A 22,377-nucleotide genomic window follows, 5' to 3' on the forward strand; every position below is an offset into this window, starting at 1 on the left:
TTACTTATATTTTTTAATTTAAAAATAAAGAATATGTATTGATTAAACCAATAAGGTTTTTTAAGTTTAGCAAAAGTGAAAACAGTACTATAATACTACTAAAATTTCACTTTTACATCCCTTCAACTTTGTATTTTCTCTAAGGGTACATGTAATACTAATTTGAAAATAAGTATCAAATACATAGTATTTGAGAATTATCTATGAAATAACTAGAAATTATATAGAGAGAAATTTTAACTTTATACCTACCTAAATGGGGAAGGAAGGAGGGAAGAAGAGAGGGAAGGAGGAAATGTTACTCTTGTACAAGGATTTCTTATTCCCAAACTTCCTTGAATTTTGTTGTATCATCTTGTTCCAGGTGGTACCAGAGAAATCCAGCAGATGGCACTCATACATTTTTCTAAATATGATGCTGACTAAAACCAGAATTGCTTAAACTTTGTATTTCAGACCAGAAAGATTGAATAAATCATAGTCGGAAGCAAACACATTTCAAAATTTTCTATTACCATGGAGAAATAATGCTTATAAGCTGCTCTAATGTACATTCATAGCTTGCAAGCAACTTACAATTTTCACTTCTTCTTCTAGCAGCTGGTGGAAAGTAAGCATTCATAATCATTACCTGCCAATCAGCAGCCTGATAACAGAAAGCTGTAAGTTACCACTGAGAGACTCACAAACTTTTTCCATGATGGGATGTGGGATCATTACTTTCTTCTAGTTTCCTTTCAATGCTTTTATTGGTTGTCTATACAGATGGGTTCTGAAATTAGCAAACATTATTACTACCATTTTCAACTAAATGAACAGAGGCTCAGAGTAAGAAAATTAGGGAACAGGGTAACTCAGCCAAGAAAGAGGATCAACGATAAATGAATACAGTTTCTTTAACTGGAGAATCAATAATTTATACTTAATCCTCAGTTAAAAAATCTGGGTTAAATGAACAAGTTAATTCAAACCATACTTCAACACACAGTTTTGGAACACCTTCTACATGCTGAGGCTGTTCCAGGCTCTGAGAAAAAAAGTGGCACACAAGACAAATAATAACCCTGCTCTCATGGAACTCATGGTTTAGTAGTGATAAACAGAAGCAAACAAGTAAGAAAGATATCCGAAATCACACACAGTACGAAGAGAATTAAAGTAGAGTGTGTGATCATGTGACCATGTGACTTTCTTAGACTGACTGTTTAAAGGAAGGCTTCTCCCAGGAGGTGACATTTCAATGGACACCTGGGTGACAGCTCAGACAGCCAAATGGAGACCAGGAGGAGGAGCATCCCAGGCAGAAGGAAGACAGCCTCTGAGACGATCTCAAGGCCAGAGTGAGCTGGGCCTGTTTGGGGAGCAGAAAGAAGGCAAGGTGGCTGGAGAGTAATGTCCAAGGATGACAGTGTACAACATGAGTCCCAAGAGGTAGCCTGGATGGATAGACGGATGGAGGGAACAACAGAAGGGGAAAAGAAATAAAGGGTAAGAGTGCTAATTTTAGGTTAAGGAAAGATTCTTTTTACACGTTGATCTTTCTGGAAGTTCTCCATTAGTCCATATTCCTGCCTTAGCAAGTACTGAAGAATGAATATAACCCTTATTATTTCATGTTTTAAGAAGATGCCATCCCTCAGGTTATCACCTTAAGTTATCAATGACCACAGGGTAGCACTGAAAAAAAAAATCTGCAGAAAGTGTAACAAAGTGGGATGATTAGGTATTAATTTCAAGAGATACCCAGAAGGTGGATTTTCAGTAATACTTGATTTGAGTCTGCTTTGTGCTGATTTGCCCCTTTCTTCTCATAGAATATAAAGGATATTCTGAGTTAATTAAAGATTCACAGTCACTGATTCTGATTAATCAATGTTTTCTGGTACCAAAAGAGTGATTTAAATGATTCTCAAATTTCTCTTATCTTCTAATATTTATCTGTTATGTAATATTTTATTATACTCATATTTTCAAAAGCAATGTATTTTTATGGTTGTTGGAACTGAAAACTAAGCAATTAAATAGTAAATAATGAGGTCCACTGCCCTCTGTGACCTCACGGAAATCAGACCATCAATCAAAATTTCAGTTCCTCCTGCAAAAACTGGGATACATCCTTGGTCTCCACTAGAATCTCAATAAAGAGCTTTGATTTTATTGGACAAAGATATTTTTATAATTATAACCTTTATTTTAAAAATTTAAATTGGAGCCAGATTTTAAAGCTTACATTACACTGACTCTATGATTACTCTCATGTCACCCGTTCCCAACCAGCAGCTTCTTTGTCTAAAGTCCGCAAAACTGTCAACAACCACATCATGTAGCGGTAGTTTGAATTCACACACACTTTCTCTCAACAGTCACAATGCCCTGTCCAGAAATATTCATTAGTAATTGTCTTTGCATCTATCAAATGTAGATTAAGAGGATTTGATTTTAACAAGATTTTATTTACCAACTAATTAGAGTGACAATTTATTACAAGTATGACAATAATTAACTTAGAATTCATAGATCAGTATAGCTCTTCTGGTTATAAGAAAAAATCATTTTTCTCCCTTTCTATGGGCCTTGTTTTTGCACAGCTACTTATTATCAGTCATTGCTATTAATTTCACATTTTTACTTATTCTTTTTTTCCCCAGACATTTGAATTCTGCTGTTGTCAATTTCACAAAGGTCTTTTAAAGATAATTTCACTATGGACCAAAAGCAGTCGTTTAAATAAGCATTTGGTTCTGACAGCTTTGCTCTTGATACTTTTCACATCAGCAGCTAGGAGAGCATTTCACCATCAGTCTTTCTTTGTTATGCTTTCTTTTTTTCCTCCAATCAAAGTAAATATGTTCTTACAACAATTACCCTGCAAAATTTTCCTCATGCTTAATGAATGTGACCCTCAGTAAAATGAACAACAAACCAATGAAATCCTGATTCTCCCTTAAAGAACAGAAAGTTATTACGCTATTTCGTTCATATATTAGTCAATGCTGTCTCAGTATTATTCTTCTGTCAAGAAACTAAAGCTTCTTCACTGACATGATGATTTGATCATTAGCAGGCCAAGCAGAAACTTACACTTGAAAATGCAATGTTTAGAAAGCACAAATGCAACTAACTATACATTTCTACCTCCAACATTTTCAAAGATAACTTCACTCTTCTTATTCTTCCATTAAAAACAAAAAAATCTGTTGTCTTAAGATAAAAGGGCCACAAAACTCCAAGACTTAATCCTTGCTTCAGGCTAATGACAAAAAATATTTTTCATTTTTAGTTCATATCTTGAAAAAAATTCCCTTGACAGAAAATGTTCTGAACTAGACTCTGAAAGGCAAATGTATTTGCTTCATTTATGTTTTTCAGGATGACAAAGGAGAGAAGAGAAGTCAAGAAGAAACATAAAAAATTGAACTAAAATGTATCTGCCTCAAATATTAAAATTTTTTTTAGCATACTGAACAACTTCAAATTTCAAATTTTAGTAAATATTTGAATGACAGAACACCTTGCTGTTTTACACCCAGGGTTAAAAACCGTATCATATTTATTTCCAATCATGTCACTGAACTGCTACTGTTTTCTGGACTGCAAATAAACGACCTATTCATAATAATGTGACATAGTTATGTATGATTGATTGGTATGAAATAGAAAGGGACTTTGTCCTCGGCATGGATTAGAACAGGGCCTGTCCAGTGCATGCTGTCTGTCCATCTGCAGCTAGCCAGCTAAATTACTGATTGCCCTTCTGGTAAAAGACTCAACAGATTTTTCTCAGCATAATTTCCACTCTTCAATAAATTACCAATCTCAATTGACTCTGTTTTACGACATTTCTAGATTCCAATTCATTATAATACAATGACTTCAACCTTATCTTGAACTTTAATCTCATCATGGTTTTTCAAGTATCAGGGAATAAAAGATAGGCAGACAAAGTGCTCCTCAATTTCTGCTTCTTTTACAGAAGAAAACACTACTATTGACAAACCAACGAGTAGTTTAGAAATCTTCCTGACTGCACAAACCTTAAAGCTTTTCCTTTCCTTTGCTTTTTCCTCCCATTTCAATAATTAGGCCAGGGAATAAAGAAAAGAATTTCTAGTCCAGTAATCATGCTCCACATCCTATAATTTTGTTGCTGTTTCTCCCCTAGCCAAATAGCTCCATTAATCAGCAGGAAAAACATGCAGCAAACTATCTATACATCCTAGTATTATCCCCAGTGGAGGGCTGAGAATTAGAAAGTTGCTTCTAAAAAAACTCCCATTACAGTAAAGAACTATGGTAGCATGCCAGGGACTTCAGAGCTGTATCAGTGTTACTTTAGGTTAGTTGGGCTTTGGTTATAACTAAGCCTAGGGAAAATTTAGTGAATTTACCTAATGAATGAGCTTTCATTTAAAAATTGCCTTTCTGTTCAGCCAAAGTCTTGCTTCCAGAGTAGTTAAGGTCAGTCTGAGACACATTTTTACCTAGATAATTTCAGTTATTTACCCTACTTTTTTATAAATTACTAATTCTTAAAAAAAATTAAAAACAGATCTAATTCACTAATATATTGACAATGCACTTTATTTTGCACACTGCAATTTCTATTGATAGTTCTATTTCCTTTGTTTCATGAACTCGTCCTTTTGATCACATTGATTCTAACAGTCCCATTTTTTTTTTGATTAAGGCAGTGCTTTGTATTACTCTATACGAAGTGCTAAAATAATCATTCAGTTGTTTGAAAATTAGTTTAAATCTTAATATATGCATTTTAAGCATTTTGAAATAATGAAAATACATTCTGAACCTTCCATTTTTTCTCAAATTCAATTCACAGGAATTCTGATTTCATTACTGAATAATCTAGATATTCTATATGACAAACACATGAAAAGACTATTGTATCATTAAGAGTTTGTTCTGCATGTATACCATTATGTGTTAGTTATGCAAATAACTGGTAGCTCTCTAATTCACATTAATATTTTAGCTACAAAACCAATAATGAACAAAAATTACTAGTAAGTGAAAAAAGCTTTACTTGTAAACTTAGCCTGCATATTAATTGATATGATACACATTTAATAATAAATATTCACAAGACTTAGAACTTAGAATGTGGGTAAATAAATGGACTAAAATAAGGCAGAACTGAAGTGATGACTAATCCCAATAAAAATTTCCCACTCTATATCTGCATATAAAATAGATTGTAATTCCCTGGTGTCATTAGTTATTTTCTTCTTAAGCAAAAGTAATTTACTATTAAATATTTAAAGAATCAAAATAAAAATCAATTCTGAAAATGCAAATTATTTAAACAGATGGCAATTGCTACACATCTCAAAGGAGTTTTAACTTTGCTACTTTTTAAAAAATAAAGCTGTAAAGCAACTTATACAAATCTATGCCCAAATAAGACTTGATTTGAACCTAGGCTACCTTAACATCAGTAGATCTAAGACATTTGTATACATTTCATATTTGATTTTAAACTAATTTAACTACAACACAGAAGAAAACATTTGCACTCAGTACTTTGAGATATATCCTTCAACAGGTTTTGTTCCTCTCCCCTACCTACCACAATTTAGGGCCTTATTGAACAGTTTCAACACACTTTTCTTAGAAACTGATGAAAATATACCTTTCTTCCTAGTTAAGACTGCTAACAGCAGGAAGATACGTGATGTTGGAAATTTGGTGACAATACCAAGCTTGATCTAAACATGAGTACACTGTTTTCAACCGCAATATTTGAGGCCACCAGCAAATATAAATCCTGATGGTCATAAGGAGACTGCGTACCTCCCCATGTAGAGGACTTTCTTCATTCTAACCAACACTGGCAGTAGGAAGAAAACTAGCAGGCACAAACTACTGGAATGCGCTGCAGGTGCCCCAGACTTAACTCTATAAATACATTTAGAGAAAAGTGGAGAAAACTGGCTTTTGCAGATGAAAGGCCTCAGAAGGCCTCTGTCAAAAGACATCTTATGATTAGAGAAGGATTAAAATGAAAGTAAGCATCTTTGTTGGTGGAAATGGGCACCGACAAAATTGGGTCAATATTCTGAGCTTTCCTCCCTACACATGTCTCATTGGATCCAAGGTAAGCTGCAGCAAAGAATGAACAACATCAGAAAGTACAGGTCAGCTTATGGGTCAGGGGGACATAAGAAGCCCAAGAAAACAGTATCTATTTCTCTTTTTTTCTTCTTTTAGAAACACAATCAAACCACATAAGAACCCTCAAATTTCAGCAGGTAACAAGACCAAAAAAATTATTTTTTAATGCTAATATACCAATTCTAGATATCAACAACTTTGAACATTTTGGACCTCAAATTTTCCACAAGAATCTGTTGTAACGGGTATCATTCACGTATCTATCACAAAGACTTGATACTAAGATGCTCTGATCAAATCCTGGATAGATGATCAATTCTCTACAAGTCATTTGTTTCCTGAAGATCTTTCTGTGCCAATGTCTGAAATGAAAACATATATTAGTCATGAGAAAAATAAGATTCTTAATAAAGGGGTTATATAAAATTCATGTAAATTTAGTACAACAATAACTGGGCATTTCAAAATTTTATTTTTGAAAGTTTTTATAAATATATATTTCTTATAAAATACAAATCCTAACAATCTATTGGGAAATTTTAAACAAGAAAATGTTTACAGGAAATAAACATGGAACTATATCTTAATACACTTTAAAGCTAGCTATTTATGTCTTCTATTAAAATAGAGCATGACAAATACTGTGTTCATTTTATGAACAACCAAAGTAAGAGGTTAAAAGCAATTTAAAGTGCTCCCACACAATCTGAAGATAAGTTTCCAATAATTGAATCCAAAGTTCCTTAGATCATAAAAATCAGTAATAAGAAAGTTGTAGGATCAAATATAATAAAAATATAATTTATACTTACCAAAAACAAAAAGCTTTTAAGCACTATGATAGTTAAACTGTTTCAGTGCATTAATCCTCTAGTAACAGTTTTAGTCAAGGGGATGTTGTGAGGTAAGGTTTGAATTTTTTTTTAACTTAGTTTGAAATTGCACGTATTTTCTTTAAGTACAATTTGCTTTATGTAGCATCTAACTCTCCAGGACTCAAAACATTCCACAGATTTATATCCTGACCTTAGTTTTGTTTGTTGCCACTGTTTTGTGTTTTGTATCTAGTGCAAATCCATGTGAAAGGCAGAACACTAGTTCAAAGAGACGTATACCAGTAAAACCATTCCTACCGGTAGGTAAAAAAAATGCTGAACCAATGTTAAACAATCAATGATGGCTTACCAACTCCAAAAATTCTATTTCTGTTTGGAGAGCATCATAAACACTTCGCATGTCATCTTCCTTATGAAGTTCTAATTCTTTTTTAAGTCTGTTTTAAAGGAAAAATTCACACTATTAATTAGCTCAGCAATAAATGTTTATAATAAATTCTTTATTACATGAATAGTGGCAGACTTAGAGTTTCTATTACCAGAATTTCAAGTGAACATTTAAGAATTTGGAAAGAAATGTTAATTGTCTATAATTCTGTAAGGTCTATATAAAATTCTGAAAAAAAAAACCCTCTCATAAAGAAAATAAGGTAGACTCAATAAATAATAGACACAACAATTTTAGTTAATTAAAAGAGCAATATAATTTAGTGGGAAAAATACAGTATTATCTAAAAACTTCTGCTTCAGTCCTGGCCACTGACAAACAAATAACCTTGGCTGAAGTATCTAGTGTCTCTGAAGCTCACTTGAAAAATTTTAAGTATAGAAATAAGTGACTTCTTGAGATTTCCTCTTGCTCTAAAATTAAACATTAACTTTATGATACACATATATAATTAAAATATATTTTAATTTGAGAGTGAGAAAGTAATATCAATGCTTCTTTCCCCCAATTGTCTTTAACTCTTTGAATATTCTGAAATTTTTTTTCAACAATTATCTCATGCCTAAATTTAATGTAAAAAATAATGAGTAAATAGTCTTCCATTTTTAGCATTTTGACTAATATCCTTCTAAGAAGAAAAACATAAGCAAAAGCCATGAGCTGTGGCTGGAGAGGTAGAGAGCTAGGGCCTGAGATGGGCAGCTAGGAAGGTGAGGCTTCCCTGAGGGTAGATACTAAGAGCAGTATTACTCCACAAACCTAAGCAAGTTGACCCAGCTACCAGGTGAAAGTATGAATAAACTTGAACCTCAGCTACGCCCTGACCCTTAAGGAGTGGGTGAAGGGGTCCTAGGCCAGTGGCATTCTCCAAATGCTAGCAGAAGCAAAAGGAAATCCCCTCTGAAAGAAAGTTTAACATATTTAGGCCCATAGGCTTCCCACAGATTAAGAACAATGAGCTCACAATCAAAGATCACCAAGCACCCAATAATGCAAGCCACTGTAAGTAAAAATCAGCAGAGACAATAAACAATGGATTATATCCATAATATGAAGAACTACAAGTCAGTAAGAAAAAGACAACACAAAGGAAAATGGGAACATACACACACAAACACATTCACAAACTCTTATTAGATTATTCACAAAAGAAGATATCCAATGGCTAGTAAAAATACGAAAAGTTGCTCAACTTCATTAGTTATCAAGGAAACACAAAGGAAAAACACAATGAAGTGCTACTACATACCCACCAGAATAGCGAAAATGAAAAACAGGCAACTCCCAGTATAAACAAGGATATGAATAAACTAGAACTCTCAGACACTGCTGGCACAGGACATCGTTTTCCATTCTTTTACTTTTAACATATGTCTTTATGTTTAAAGTGCTATTTTTTGTAGAAACCATATATTTGTGTTTTACTCTTATTTAATATGATAATCTCTGTCTTTAAGTTGGTGTGTTTAGACTATTTACATTTAGTATAATTACTTATATGGCTGGATTAAAAACATAGCATTTTGCTAGTTGTTTTATATATGTTTAATCTGTTCTTTGTTCCTTTTTCCCTCTCTTTATGCCTGTTTTGGATTAAATTTTTTAATGATCGTATTTTATCTCCTCTGTTGACTTAATTTTTATACGTATTTTAAAAATTGTGTAATGTGTGCACTGGTTTTACTACTATGCACTCTCAAATAATATACTACTGCTGAGTTTACATATGAGAACTTTATAAATGTATATTTCCAATTTCTCCCTCTTGTTATTTGTTTCATTGGCATCACAAAATTTTCTTTTACATATACTGTAAACATAAAATACAATGTTACAATTTTTGCTTTAGTCATTTATCTTTTAGAGCAATTAAAAATGGAAAAAATAAGGCTTTTATATTCTCCTTTATTTTAACCACACTGGAGCTTTTATTTCCTTGTGTAGCTCCAAGTTTCTATCTGGTATTATATTCCTTCTTCCTGAAAAACATACTATAGCCTCTTTTTTTTTGTTATGTAGTCTATCATCAGGAAGAAAGTCTATAAACTCATATTTGTCCAAAAATATGGTCCTTTAAAATTTTTATAATAATCTTTATTTTGTATTTTATACAATTTTTAAAGGTTAAACTCTATTTATAGTTATTACAAAATATTGGCTATATTCTCCATGTTGTACAATACATCCTTGTAACTTATCTTACACCCAACAGTTTGTCCCTCCTAATCTCTTACCTCTATATTGTCCCTCCTCTCTTCACCAGTGACCTCTAGTTTGTTCTCTATATTTTTGAGTCTGCTTCTTTTTTGTTATATTCACCAGTTTGTTGTATTTTTTAGATTTCACATATAAATATCATACAGTATTTGTCTTTGCCTGTCTGACTTATTTCACTTAGCATAATGTCCTCCAAGTCATTTTTATGGCTGAGTAGTATTCCATTGTGTGTGTATGTGTGTGTGTGTGTATATATATATATATATACATATATATATATATATATATATATATATATATATATACACCACATCTTCTTTATCTATTCATTTGTCAATGGACATTTAAGTTGATTCTCTGTCTTGGCTACTGTAAGTAGTGCTGCTATGAAAACTGGGGTGCATGTATCTTTTCAAATGATAGTTTTATCTGGATATATGCCCAGGAGTGGGATTGCTGGATCATATGGCAACTCTGTTTTTAGTTTTTTAAGGAAACTCCATACTGTTTTCCATAGTGGCTGCATGAATTTACATTCCCACCAATAGTGTAGGAGGGTTCCCTTTCCTCTGTATACTCTCTAGTGTTTGTTATTTGTATTGTCTAAAAATATCTTAATTTGCTTTCCTTTGTGAAAGATTCCTTCACTGAGAACTAAGTTGATAGCTCTCACTTTCTATCTCCAAAGATGTCATTCCCTTATATTCTGGCCTGTATAATTTCTGATGAGAACTCTATTGTAATTCTTATCTTCATTCCTTTGTATGTAGCATCTTTGCATCTTTTTTTCCTTCATGATTTTCTCTTTGTTTTACAGACGTTTGCATATGATGTATATAAATGTTTGCTTCTGTTTTTTAATGTTGACTGGAGTTTTCTGAGCTTCTTGTATCTATGCTTTAAAGTATTTCATTATTTTTGTAAAATTCTCTGCCATTATCTCTAACATATGGAACAGTATAAATGAATCTCAAATGCATTATGCTAAATAAAAGAAGCCAGACATTAGAGACTACTTAAAGTTATAAGTGAACATTTAGTACCTGTTAATTAAAGGTGGCACCTCAAATCACTGGGAAAAAGATGGACTTTTTAATAAGCTGTGTTAGAAAAACTGGGTAGCTATTTGTTACGTGGCTATAAATGGACAGTCAAAGCTAACATTGGATCTGTATTTCACAGCATGTACCAAAATACACTCTAATTGGATCAAATATTTAAATGTAAAAAAATGGAACTATGTAAGGACAAAGTGAAAGCACAGGTAAATACCTTTATAAGCTGGTTGTGATCAAAAACTTTTTCAAAATATAAATGATATAAAAGAATATTAGATTCAATTACATTGAAAAAATTGCATAGAAAACACATGAGTAAAGTCAAAAGATGAATACAAGGGAGAAAATATTTGCTACAGATATCACAGATAAAAGCCTAATCTTTCTAAAATATAAAGAAACTTTATAATCAAAGGGAAAAAAAGACCAAAATTCTTTCTTAAAAAAATGAGGAAAAGTCATAAATAGGGAGTTCACAGAAAAAAGTTTATCATCCCTATACATATGAAAATGCTAAATATTACTCATAATAAAATCATGTTCAATTTCACTCATAGTAAAAGCCTGAAAATTTACTATATAGGGATATCATTTCTCATCTATCAGATTGGTAAAACTCCAAAAACTGGATAACATAGCTTTTTGATAAGGTTGTGGGTAAACTGGTGTACTCAAACATTGATAGTGGGAATTTAAAATGGTTAAATCTCAATGAAGAATTGGCAACAGCTAATAAAACTACATTTATATTTTTCTTTTGACTCTACCTTTCCACATCAGTAATACACCCTATGAATACAAAAGAATACATGCACAAAGTTATTTATTGCATTATTATTTGTAATCACAAAATCCTGGAAACAATCTGTGTCCCTTCTTATGAGACTTGTTGAATAAACTATAGCTCACCAATATAATGGAGTATATAATGGATAGAAAAAGCATGAAGATGATCTCTTTTAACTAACATGGAGTGATTTCTAGGATACATTGTATATATTGCTAACTGAAAAACAAGATACAAAAGATTATATATAGTTAACACATGTGAAAGAGAAAGAGATACAAGAAAAAATATATATATATATTTTGTAAAAAGAAACACAGAAAGGATAAACCAGCAACTAGTGAAAATGGTCAGCTACAGCAGTGAGTGAAAATGAGGTGGAACAGATATGAAATGGAATGAAACTCCTCTGGATGTATCTTTTTATATACTTTTGACTTTTGAATCATGCTAATGATTTACATGTTCAACAAATAAAATTAAATAAAGTTGAAGAAAAGAACCATAGTTTGACACAAAATAACACTTGAGTTAAACACCAACAGAAACAAACAAACCTAACTGCATTTCAAATTTATAATCACAGAGAAAAATAAAAAAGAATAAATTCAAGTAATTTTCAAACACAGTAGTCTATGCACCCTCAGCAGGACATGTTATAAGGCAATAAGAATTACAAAGGAGTCTTAAATTTTATTTACTACTTTTGTTGTTTAGTGTAGGTACACAGCTAATAATTCTAATGTTATTTTGCAATATTATACAAAATGGATAATTACACTGATGTTGTTAGGAACCAGAGTATTCACTAGAAGAAGGAAGATATGCATAGAAATGGAGGGAGGAAACAGAGAAGCCCTGACATTTTGGATTTGAATGGAAGGGATCAATATAAAAATCATAATTTTTAAAAAATGTTATTTTTATTTCTGTCTATTTAAAGTAATGGACATTCAGTAGCAATGAGCACATCTAGTATGCTAATCTTAGTTTCTAAAACCAGCACCAACTAAAAGATACCAGGACTCCTTGAAATAATTGGTCCCAAGGCTGAGGTAGGTAATATACAAGGTGAGCCTAGAATATTTTGCTGCACAAGAAGGAAGGAAAGTGACCAAAAACTGATGGAACATGTCAAAAGAAACAGAAATTGAGTTCAAAGGGCTGCCTCTAGTCAAATTTGGGAAAACGTGAGCATTAAAAATAATGCCAATAATAGATTATAACACATGAAATAAAACAGAAATCCATGAGTTCACAGGAAATCTTAAAAAGGAGAAATTAAAAGGGTGGGATGAGAGGAAGGGGAACTTTTGCCTTTTTCCCCCCAGAATTTTACCAACTAATAAATAAACAGGGAATTCCATTAGAGAAAGTTACTATTTTGCAACTACCGATGTAATAGTTGATTCAGGGAAAAATCATTACTGGATGCTAAAATGACTGCATGAAAATTTATTGGGGAAAAGGCTATACCCAAGGTCCCACAGTCACCCCTATATCTCTCAGTAAATATCCATGGAAAAGAATATCTTCTCACTGGAGAAATCTGGCAGACACCATCTTATCTAAGGGATCAAACCTAACATGACTGAAAATGAAACAAACCGACATTATATGCCTTCTGAATTAATGCTCTGAGAACAAAATATCACTTATGTATTATTCTTGCCCCAAAATATTTAACCTGAATCTAATCTCAAAGGAACAGATAAATCTAAATTGAGGGATATTCACAAAACAAATGGCCCAGACTCTTAAATTTAAAAAAAAAAAAGGTAACTATAAAGAATATACAAAGAATTCATACAACTCAACATCAAAAAAAGAAACTCTATTAAAAAATGGGCAGAGGACTTGAATAGACACTTTTTTCCAAAGAAGACATACAAATGGCAAAGAGTAACATGAGAAGATGCTCAACATCACTAATCATTAGGGAAATGCAAATCAAAACCAGAGGGATGTATCACCTCACACCTGCCAGAATGGCTATTATCAAAAAGACAACAAACAGTAAGTGCTGGCTAGGATGTGGAGAGAAAGGAACCCTCACACACTGCTGACGGAAATGTAAATTTGTGCAGCCACTATGGAAAGCAGTATGGAATTCTTCAAAAAATCAAAAATAGAACTACAATATCATTCTGAATTTCCACTCCTGAGTATTTATCTGAAGAAAATGAAAACACTAATTCGAAAAGATTTATGCACCCTTATGTCCACTGTTGTATTATTTACAATAGCCAAGATATGGAAGCAAACTAAATGCCAATCAACAGATGAATGGATGAAGAAATTGTGCTAAATATATATGGTATATACACATATATGGTATGTATATATGTATACACCCTCAGCCATAAAAAAGAACGAAATCTTGCCATTTGCAACAATGTGGATGGACGTAGAGGGTATTATGCTAAGCGGAATAAGTCAGGCAGAGAAAGACAAATATTGCATGATTTCATTTATATGTGGACTCTAAGAAACAAAACAAATGAACAAACACAGCAAAATAGAAACAGAGTTATAGACACAGAGTAAACAGGTGCTTGCCAGAGAGGAGGAGGCAGTCCAAAAGCTCCTACAAAGAAAACACTAGGTCCAAGTAGGTTTAGAAATAAGTTCTAAAAAATGTAAAACTTTCAAGGAAAGTTCTAATCTTACACAAAATATTCCAGAGAATTGAAAAAGAAATAATATACCCATACTCATTTTATGAAGCTTGCATAGTCTTGATACTGAAACTATACAACAAGAGTACAAAAAAAAAAATCATGTCAATCTCATTCATAAATATAAATGCAAAATCTTAAAATTCTAGCAAAACAAAAGAGCAGTACATTAAAAAAAATACACCATCACCAAGTTGAGTTATCCCAGTAATGTGAGAGTAGTTTAATATTTATATATTTATAAATGTTATTCACCACATTAACAGATTAAAGAAAAAAATACGTACCATGTTCTCAATACATGCAGAATACATTTTTTGATAAAATTTAATACCCATTCATGATCTTGGCAAAAACAACTCTTAGCAAACTTGGAAAAGAAGATAATTGTTTTAATCACATGAAGTATATTTATATAAAATTCTCAACAAAACATTCATAATAGGGAAAAAACAAAAGCTTTCCCTTTAAAACCAGTTATAAGATAAGGATCCTTTCTATTACTGTTCTTTTTTTTTTTTTTCCTGAATATCTAACTCATTGCTTTGGTGATCTCATGTACTCTTATGCTTGAAATACCATGTATGACTCCCAAATAGATATATCCTGGCCTGACTTTACCCCTGAACTTTGCACATCAGCCACCTGCCCACTCAATATCTTCATTTGATATTAAATAATTATCTCAAACTAAGATGTCTACAAAAATGAATTTCCCAACCTGCTTCTCTTTTAGCCTTCCCTCTTGGTAATTCAACATCGTTTTGAAGTTCCAATCCACCACATGAAGGCAAGGAAAGACGTTAAAGGTATAGTAACTATAGAGAACAAACCTGTTACTTACAGATATCACTGTAGTAGATGGTTTGCTGTTCAAGTATATTCAGTGTTCATCCCTATAGGATGTTACATTTCTGCCCTACTGAAGTCAGGTTTAGCTATGCGACTTGATTTCACCAATAAAATACGAACGTGCATAATTTATTTATCTTCTAATTCTAAGCAGAAGATTTAAGAGCAGATGTATGCTTCAATGTGATCTCTTTTATTTCTGCAGTGAAATAGCCTACACTCCAAATAGGGGCTGCTCCTTCACACTTAGTCACAGACTGAAGATAAGAAGGAAGAGCATGGCTAACTCTTCATGGACATGTAGTATGAGCAAGAAACAAATCTGTTGTAAACCACTGAGATCTGGGGGTTGTCAGCATCGTAAGCATAATTTAGTCTAGGCCATACTAAAAAGCATTAAAAATAATTAGAAAGTCACTAGGAATTGAGCATGAATGGCCATTAACATTGAAAAAAGAAAAGAAAAAAGAGAGAGGGACTAAGCATTATAATCCTAATGAAAAAAGAGACCACTACCTTTGATAGTTTTGCCCAAAATTTTCAATCTGAATTTGATCAAGCCTCTAGATTTAACTACCAGTTTATAGAAAATACAAGTGGAACGAACATGTTTAACCATAAAATGGGAACATATAATCAACCACATCCAAACTGAAGAACTATACTATATAGGATAAAAAACCTAATTTTCTCAACAAATAAATTACAAGTTAAAAAAAAAAAAAAACCAAAGGAGGAGGAGGAGTCATCTAGATTAAAAGAGATTTAAAATATCAGCTGATTGTCATGTGTGGACCTTACCTGGAACTTAATTCACAGAAACCAAAAAGATGACATTTATAAATGATTGGAAATTTGAACACTGATTGGACATTTGATGATATCAATTAATAGCTGTTAATTATTTTATATGTAATAATGAACTCTAGTTATGTTTTTCAAATTTTCTTTTTATAGAGATATAATAAGATAACAATATGATATGTATGATTTGTTTCAAGTACTACAGGAGAAAAACAGGTAGAGCTATAGATGAAATAAAACTGGCCATAAATTGGCAACTGTTAAAATTGAGTGACAACTACATAGGATTCATTATATTTTTCTCTTTTACTTTTGTATGTGCTTTTAATCGTCTATAATAATTTTTTAAGAAATAGAGTTTAACAAAGATAGTGGCCAAAAAAAATCAACATACAAAAATCTGTTTTATTTCCATGCACCAGCAGTAAATAGGACATTGATGTCATTTAAAAAAACCCCATTTACAGTAACATCTAAAACTAAAAGGTATCTAAAAATGAAACTCACAAAAGATGTGTTAAGACTAATAAACAGAAAATTATAAAGTTTTATTAAAAGATATTAAATAAGACAAATAAATCAACACAGCCAAAGTTCACAAAGGGAAGCATCAGTTTAATAAAGATACAAAATCTCTTAAAAGTGATTACAGGATGAGTAGAATCACAACAGATTTTCATGGATATGTAAGTTGATTCAGAAACATACATATAAAAGCAAAGGGCCAAGTATAGCCAAGACAATCTTGATGAAGACAAAGAAGGATAAAAGAAGGTGTTCTGCATTACATCGATTCATTATAAAGTAACAGTAATTAAATAGTTAACATTGCATAGTATGCATTCAGTAGTAATTAAGACAGTTTTAAAAGAAATGAATGAACTGACCAATGAAACAGAATAGAAAACAGAATCCTGAAATAGATCCACAAATATATTACTTTTAAATAAAAGATGTGGTATTGTAGATCACTAGAGGAAGGAGAAACCATTCAATAAATGCTGCTGGGACAACTACATATCACGTGGAAAAAATAAAAATGGATCTTACTGTGCATATAAGCAAAAATCAATTCTAAATAAACTAAAGACCTAAATATGAAAGGCAAACTTTAAAAATTATTAGAGAAAATATGGAGGAATACAACCTTCTGATCTTGAGTAGGGAAAGAGTTCTTAAACAAGACACAAAAATGATGACCATAAAAAGAAATGACTGATAATTTCAACCAGTAAAAGTAGGAACTCTATTCAATCATAACAGCATAAAAGAACACCAAACAAACAACAACAAAAATAAACAAATGAAAATAACCCAAACCTCATAAATTGGGTGAAGATATTTTCAATGCATAACAGAATCAAAGATCAAAAGCAAGAATTGTCAAAAGACTAAAAATAAAAAACTTCTAGAAATCAGTAAGAAAAAGAAAAATTACCCAAACAACCCAGTGGCAAAATAATTAATTTTACAGAAAAGGAAACACATGGTCCATAAACAGATGAGATGCCCAATCACATAGGCAGTTAGGGCAGTGCAGATTAAGATCACAAACACCATTTTATGTCCACCAGATTGGCAAAAATTAAGAAGTCTGAAAAGAAAGCATTGAAGAGGATGGAGATCAATAGGAATTTTTATAAGGTGCCAATGGAAGTATAAATTGGTTTAATCACTTTGGAAGATAGTCTGTTGCTATCTCGTAAAATTCAACATTTATATGCCTTATACCCAGCAATTCCGCCAGGCATATATCCTAGAGAAACTCTTGCACAGGTGCACCAGGATGATCATAACAGCACTGTTTGTGACAACAAAAACTGAAAACAACCCAAATGTGCATTAAAAAAACAAAAAATTGTGGCATCTTCACATATTTATACTGAACAACATGGATGAATTTTAGAAACAATGTTGAATAAAAAACAAGTCCCAGACAGTATGATTTATGATACCACTTTTACATAATTCAGAAACAAGGAAAAATAACCATTATTTTGGCATATGTATATATATGACAGGCATATCACATGTATAAATATGTGAGATAAATTTTAACAATTCATAATGTAACAAAGAAAATTATATATAAGCCAGAAATGAATCACGTAAGTCATATCTCACACACACACACACACACACACACACACACGAAAATGAAACACAATGTAGGACAGCACTTATATCTGAGGTAAAGAAGGGAGTGGAGGAATGCTCTAGTTTAGTTCACAGGTGCTCAATATATTGTAATACTTTAGAACTTACACATAGTTAGGGAAGAAACGCATAATAGTTTTCAGGATGGATAGGGTAACAATATCTTACATATGTGAAGTTCATTTTGTTCTGAACTTTTAGGAATTTAATAGTGAATGAAAATTCTGAAAGAATGCTCAAGTTGGAAAGATAGAAACAAGTTATTAATTTGGAGCATTAGATGTTTACATAAGCATAAAATCCCTTACAATAAATATTTTAAAAAATAAGTGGAAAGTTAAACGGAGAGTTACAATATACTGTGGATGCTGGTGTACAATGTATGTAAGGCTTCATTTTAACATATTTATCTTCTCAAATGCAACAGTAGGGATCTTTCTTCCCACCATGCCATCAATACTTGCCCTTCCCCCTTTTCAGTTCAAATAGACCACAGGTTCTCTAAAGCTTTCATGCCTATCAGCGTTGGGCAGTGACCACTTCCCCTTTTAGTTAGCAAACAATAAGAATGAGAGACTCCTGAAATTAAGGACAGCATTTAGAATGAATTATAGGAAGTATTTCACTATTCAGCATATAATCAAGCTGTAGAATTTAGAGCTGCACTTAAAGAAAAGATTACTGTTGCTAGCTTTAAGAGGCTAGATGCTAATGGTATGAATATTAATACATCTGCAGCTAGGCCAAAGCCATATAATTGTAAGCAGATCTCATGCTTCAATGCATAGACTGATTGCCTACAGGAGTCAAGAAGAATTCCTTCACCTATTGCACAATAACTAAAGGCAGTTTGCATTCGTTATTGTCACCTTTTTCTGAATCATCAGATAATGATGAGATGGGCCAACACTGCTAGTTGGTTTAGCAAAACTTATGTTCCATGTATTTTTATGATTTCCTGTACCATTCCATTTTTTACAGTTATCTCTTAAGTGTCATAGAAAAGCCTTAACAAAAAGAACACTCTTTTTAGCTATAGAACTGTAACCTAGTACTATTTAATTAGAAAGAAAGGTAATTTTCACCCAAAGTCCTAGTACACAAACTCAATGCTATTAAAATTTAGGTATACTTCCATCTAGATCTTTTGTTTCCATATAACAGTGACTATGTAATCTTGCCTCCTAGATTTTTCTTTTGCTTAATGCTCTCGTACACATTTCTCCCAGTTAACTACACATGCCAATTAACACCATTTAAGATAAATATATGGTAGTCCAAGTGGCTATACCACAGTTAACTTATTCATTTATGGTACAGCATTTCCGTTGTTCCTATTTTTTTCTACCACAAATAACACTTCTATGAACACTTTTGTGCATTAAGTTCCCTGTATACTCAGAATCATTTCCCTTGGGGTAGAGCTCATAAGCAGAATCATGGGGTTAAAAGGCATAAACATTTTAAAGATGCTTACAATAATGTATATGTACCAAACTGCATTCCAAACATATGCAACATTTACTGCCATAGCAATGTACGGATTATTTTTGTACCACACACTTGCCAATTTTGATTATGGTCATTTAAGAATGTCTTTCAAAATCTGATGGAAAATTGATAATCAGTAGTTTTTAATTTGCATTTAATTGATAGGCAGTATAACTAAATTACCTTGTCTTATTCATCTTGGTATCCCTCGTAACTTCCCAAGTGTATGGAACAAAGCAGGCATTTAATACATATTTGTTGGATGAATACATGAATGAAAAACTACTGATTTTTAGTGTTCTCTTATTGACTTTTAATCCATTAGTTGTTTGATAAACTATTATCCTTTGTTTGTCATAAGTACTATAAACCCAGATTATCATTCCAGGTTCATGACATTTTTGACACATGGAATTTTAAATCTTATGTGTTAAGTCTATTAATCTTACCCTTTTTTGTTTCCTTAATCACACCAGTGGTTTAATAAATAGTCCTTCCTACTTTTCACTAGTTTTTTCATGGCATGACTTTATATTATTCTTCTATAGTAATTCATATGAAAATTATTTTAGTGCCATTTAAACACAAAATATGATTTTTTAAAGATACATCTGTCACTTTTTTCATACACAATTTATTTCTGAAAGTAGCTTTGACAGTTGATTTTGTGAAAGTAGAATTTCAATTTTCTAATGATGCCTTTCCTCAGTCCAGGCTACCAGCTGACAGGTAGGAACCCTCACAGGTATGTAAGGCTGAACTAGAGGTCTGCTGAGAAGGAGGTAAACGAGAGAAGGCTCCTGCCAGAATCTCCATTGTTTCAAATCCTGGGTGACTGAATTAGACATCAACTTTTACCACACATTTTCTATCATGTTCACCACCCCCACACCAAAAGGGGTTGTTTATAAAGGTAAAAATATGAAAATTAAAAAATCTGTATTATGATATCAAAGATACAAATGAATTTTGAAAATAATTAATATTATATGTGGCTTATATAATAAAATGATTTCAAAGTTTGGGAATTTACAAATAGGCATGTTTACATCAGAATATAACACTTAAAATAATCAACTGATTCTACCATAAAAAATTTCCTTTATATTTATTTAGAAGCTTTAATAACTACCGTGTGTGCCAAGAATTCACAAAACAGAGGATCTCTGTTAGCTTGAAGGCTACATAATCAATGCTGTAGAGGCACTTCTGTTAGTGAATAAATGATGAAGTTTTCACAGAAATGATGCAGAGTAAACAGAAATATTCAATGAAACACATAGCTAAGAACGATCCTAGAATTAAATGGGGATTTTCATATTTTATAAATGTTAAAAAAGAGAGGTGATATGGGTTGGCTACAGGTATATAATTTTTGACTAGTGTTTTCCTGAAACTTTAGAATGGAGATCTTGTTACATTTATCCACTTTGAGTTCACTCTTGTTGATAACACAGAGTACTACAAAGTAAATGTGCATTATTTTCTCAGTATAGCCTGGATAACAATTCCTATTACTTTGCTAAATGATGCTTACCTTAAATGACATTACAGAAACACTCCCACAAGTATTTAAAGACCCATTTATAAAAACATTTCTAATTATGAATACTTAGGAACTCTTAAACAGCCATCAGTGGGAGAAAGTTTACAAAATATGCCACCTCCATACACTGGCATTAAAAAGAATGAAGTCCATCAGTATAAACTAGTTTGACAATGTCTATAATGTTTTCTTAGCAATAAAGCAAACTTAGACCATGAAGTGGGATCCCATTTTTTTGCTAAACACACTCATGTGCACACGCATGCACATACACGAAGATACATAAACTCTGAAAGGATATATGCCAAACTTTTACCAATGGTTACATCCCAAGGGTTTCTGGAGCAAGGCGATGAGGAGACTGATGTTTTACATTTCTGCAGTGTGTGAATTTCTTACTGAATCAACATAGCCTACTCTCATAATTTTAAAATATCTATACATATTTGGTAAAATAAAAAAAAGTGTAAATATACATATTTATCTGTATTTATTTAGAGAGGTTGGAAGAATTTTAATACTATCATGTGCTTATTTATACCTTCTTGTATATCTAAGGACCATCAATGTGACCTCTGTGACTAACTTAACTGGATGACTTTTTCACTGAAGAGGAAACAGCACTGATTTACTACTTCATATAAATGCATTTAGAGTCTCTCAGTAGCAGGTGTATATTAACTTTTGTGCAGTTTCCATTGCAAATATGCTCTTCATAAAAACCACACTATCTTCAAATGTTCAGAAAGAAAATCCCATGCTGTTGACTTTGCAGCTTCATTTCTGAAACAAACTTCCTGTTGTATTAAACAAGTACAAACACTGGTTATAAAAAATGTAAAACAATTCTAAGAAGGAGTATCATGGGTAAGGAAAATGCCTGAAATGTTCAAAGTTGTCTGGTATGTTGCTATTTGGAGTAAATAAAAAGTCATGATCAAGAACTGTATTTTGGTGACCCTGTTGTTGAGCAATGATAAAAAAATAGATGTTGGGAGTTTGAAAGGGTCCAATACACAACAGTATTCTTTCCTGACTGAATTCTGCCCAACTGAGAAATAAGAAAGGCAGAAGGAAGGCCCAGATGTCACATTTATTACTAACATAGCAGACACGAGAATGTGGCTTCTATCTGCACGCAAAGGATTTACTAATTGAACTCCAGAATTAGACTAATCTAGCTCACACCATTAAAGGCAGAACTGGATGCCACAAGCTTTCTCTCAATGAGTCCTATCACTGTAAAACTTAAGGGATAGAGGAACAGAGTAGAACATACACTCCCTGAGGCCAGCCCGCAAAGAGATAGGGAAAGGGAGGGGCTGCGCTCTAGTTATCCTTCCAAACTCATCAATAGGATTGAATCAATCCTCC

General features: G+C 32.3%; 1 protein-coding gene across 1 annotated transcript in view; it reads right to left on the reverse strand.

The window, feature by feature from the left end:
• Positions 1-6,224: 6,224 nt before the first annotated feature.
• The window catches only part of CCDC172 (coiled-coil domain containing 172), a 55,046-nt gene continuing 38,893 nt past the window's right edge, over positions 6,225-22,377 (reverse strand). Inside the window, exons 7-8 of the mRNA XM_074374465.1 lie at positions 7,315-7,402; positions 6,225-6,491 (exon numbers count right to left, since the gene is read on the reverse strand). Of these exons, the coding sequence (XP_074230566.1) occupies positions 6,450-6,491; positions 7,315-7,402 (130 nt within the window). The 3' untranslated portion in view covers positions 6,225-6,449. The remainder of the gene's footprint in view (positions 6,492-7,314; positions 7,403-22,377) is intronic.

The sequence above is a fragment of the Camelus bactrianus genome, chromosome 11, assembly GCF_048773025.1.
Source record: "Camelus bactrianus isolate YW-2024 breed Bactrian camel chromosome 11, ASM4877302v1, whole genome shotgun sequence".
Classification (NCBI taxonomy): domain Eukaryota; kingdom Metazoa; phylum Chordata; class Mammalia; order Artiodactyla; family Camelidae; genus Camelus; species Camelus bactrianus.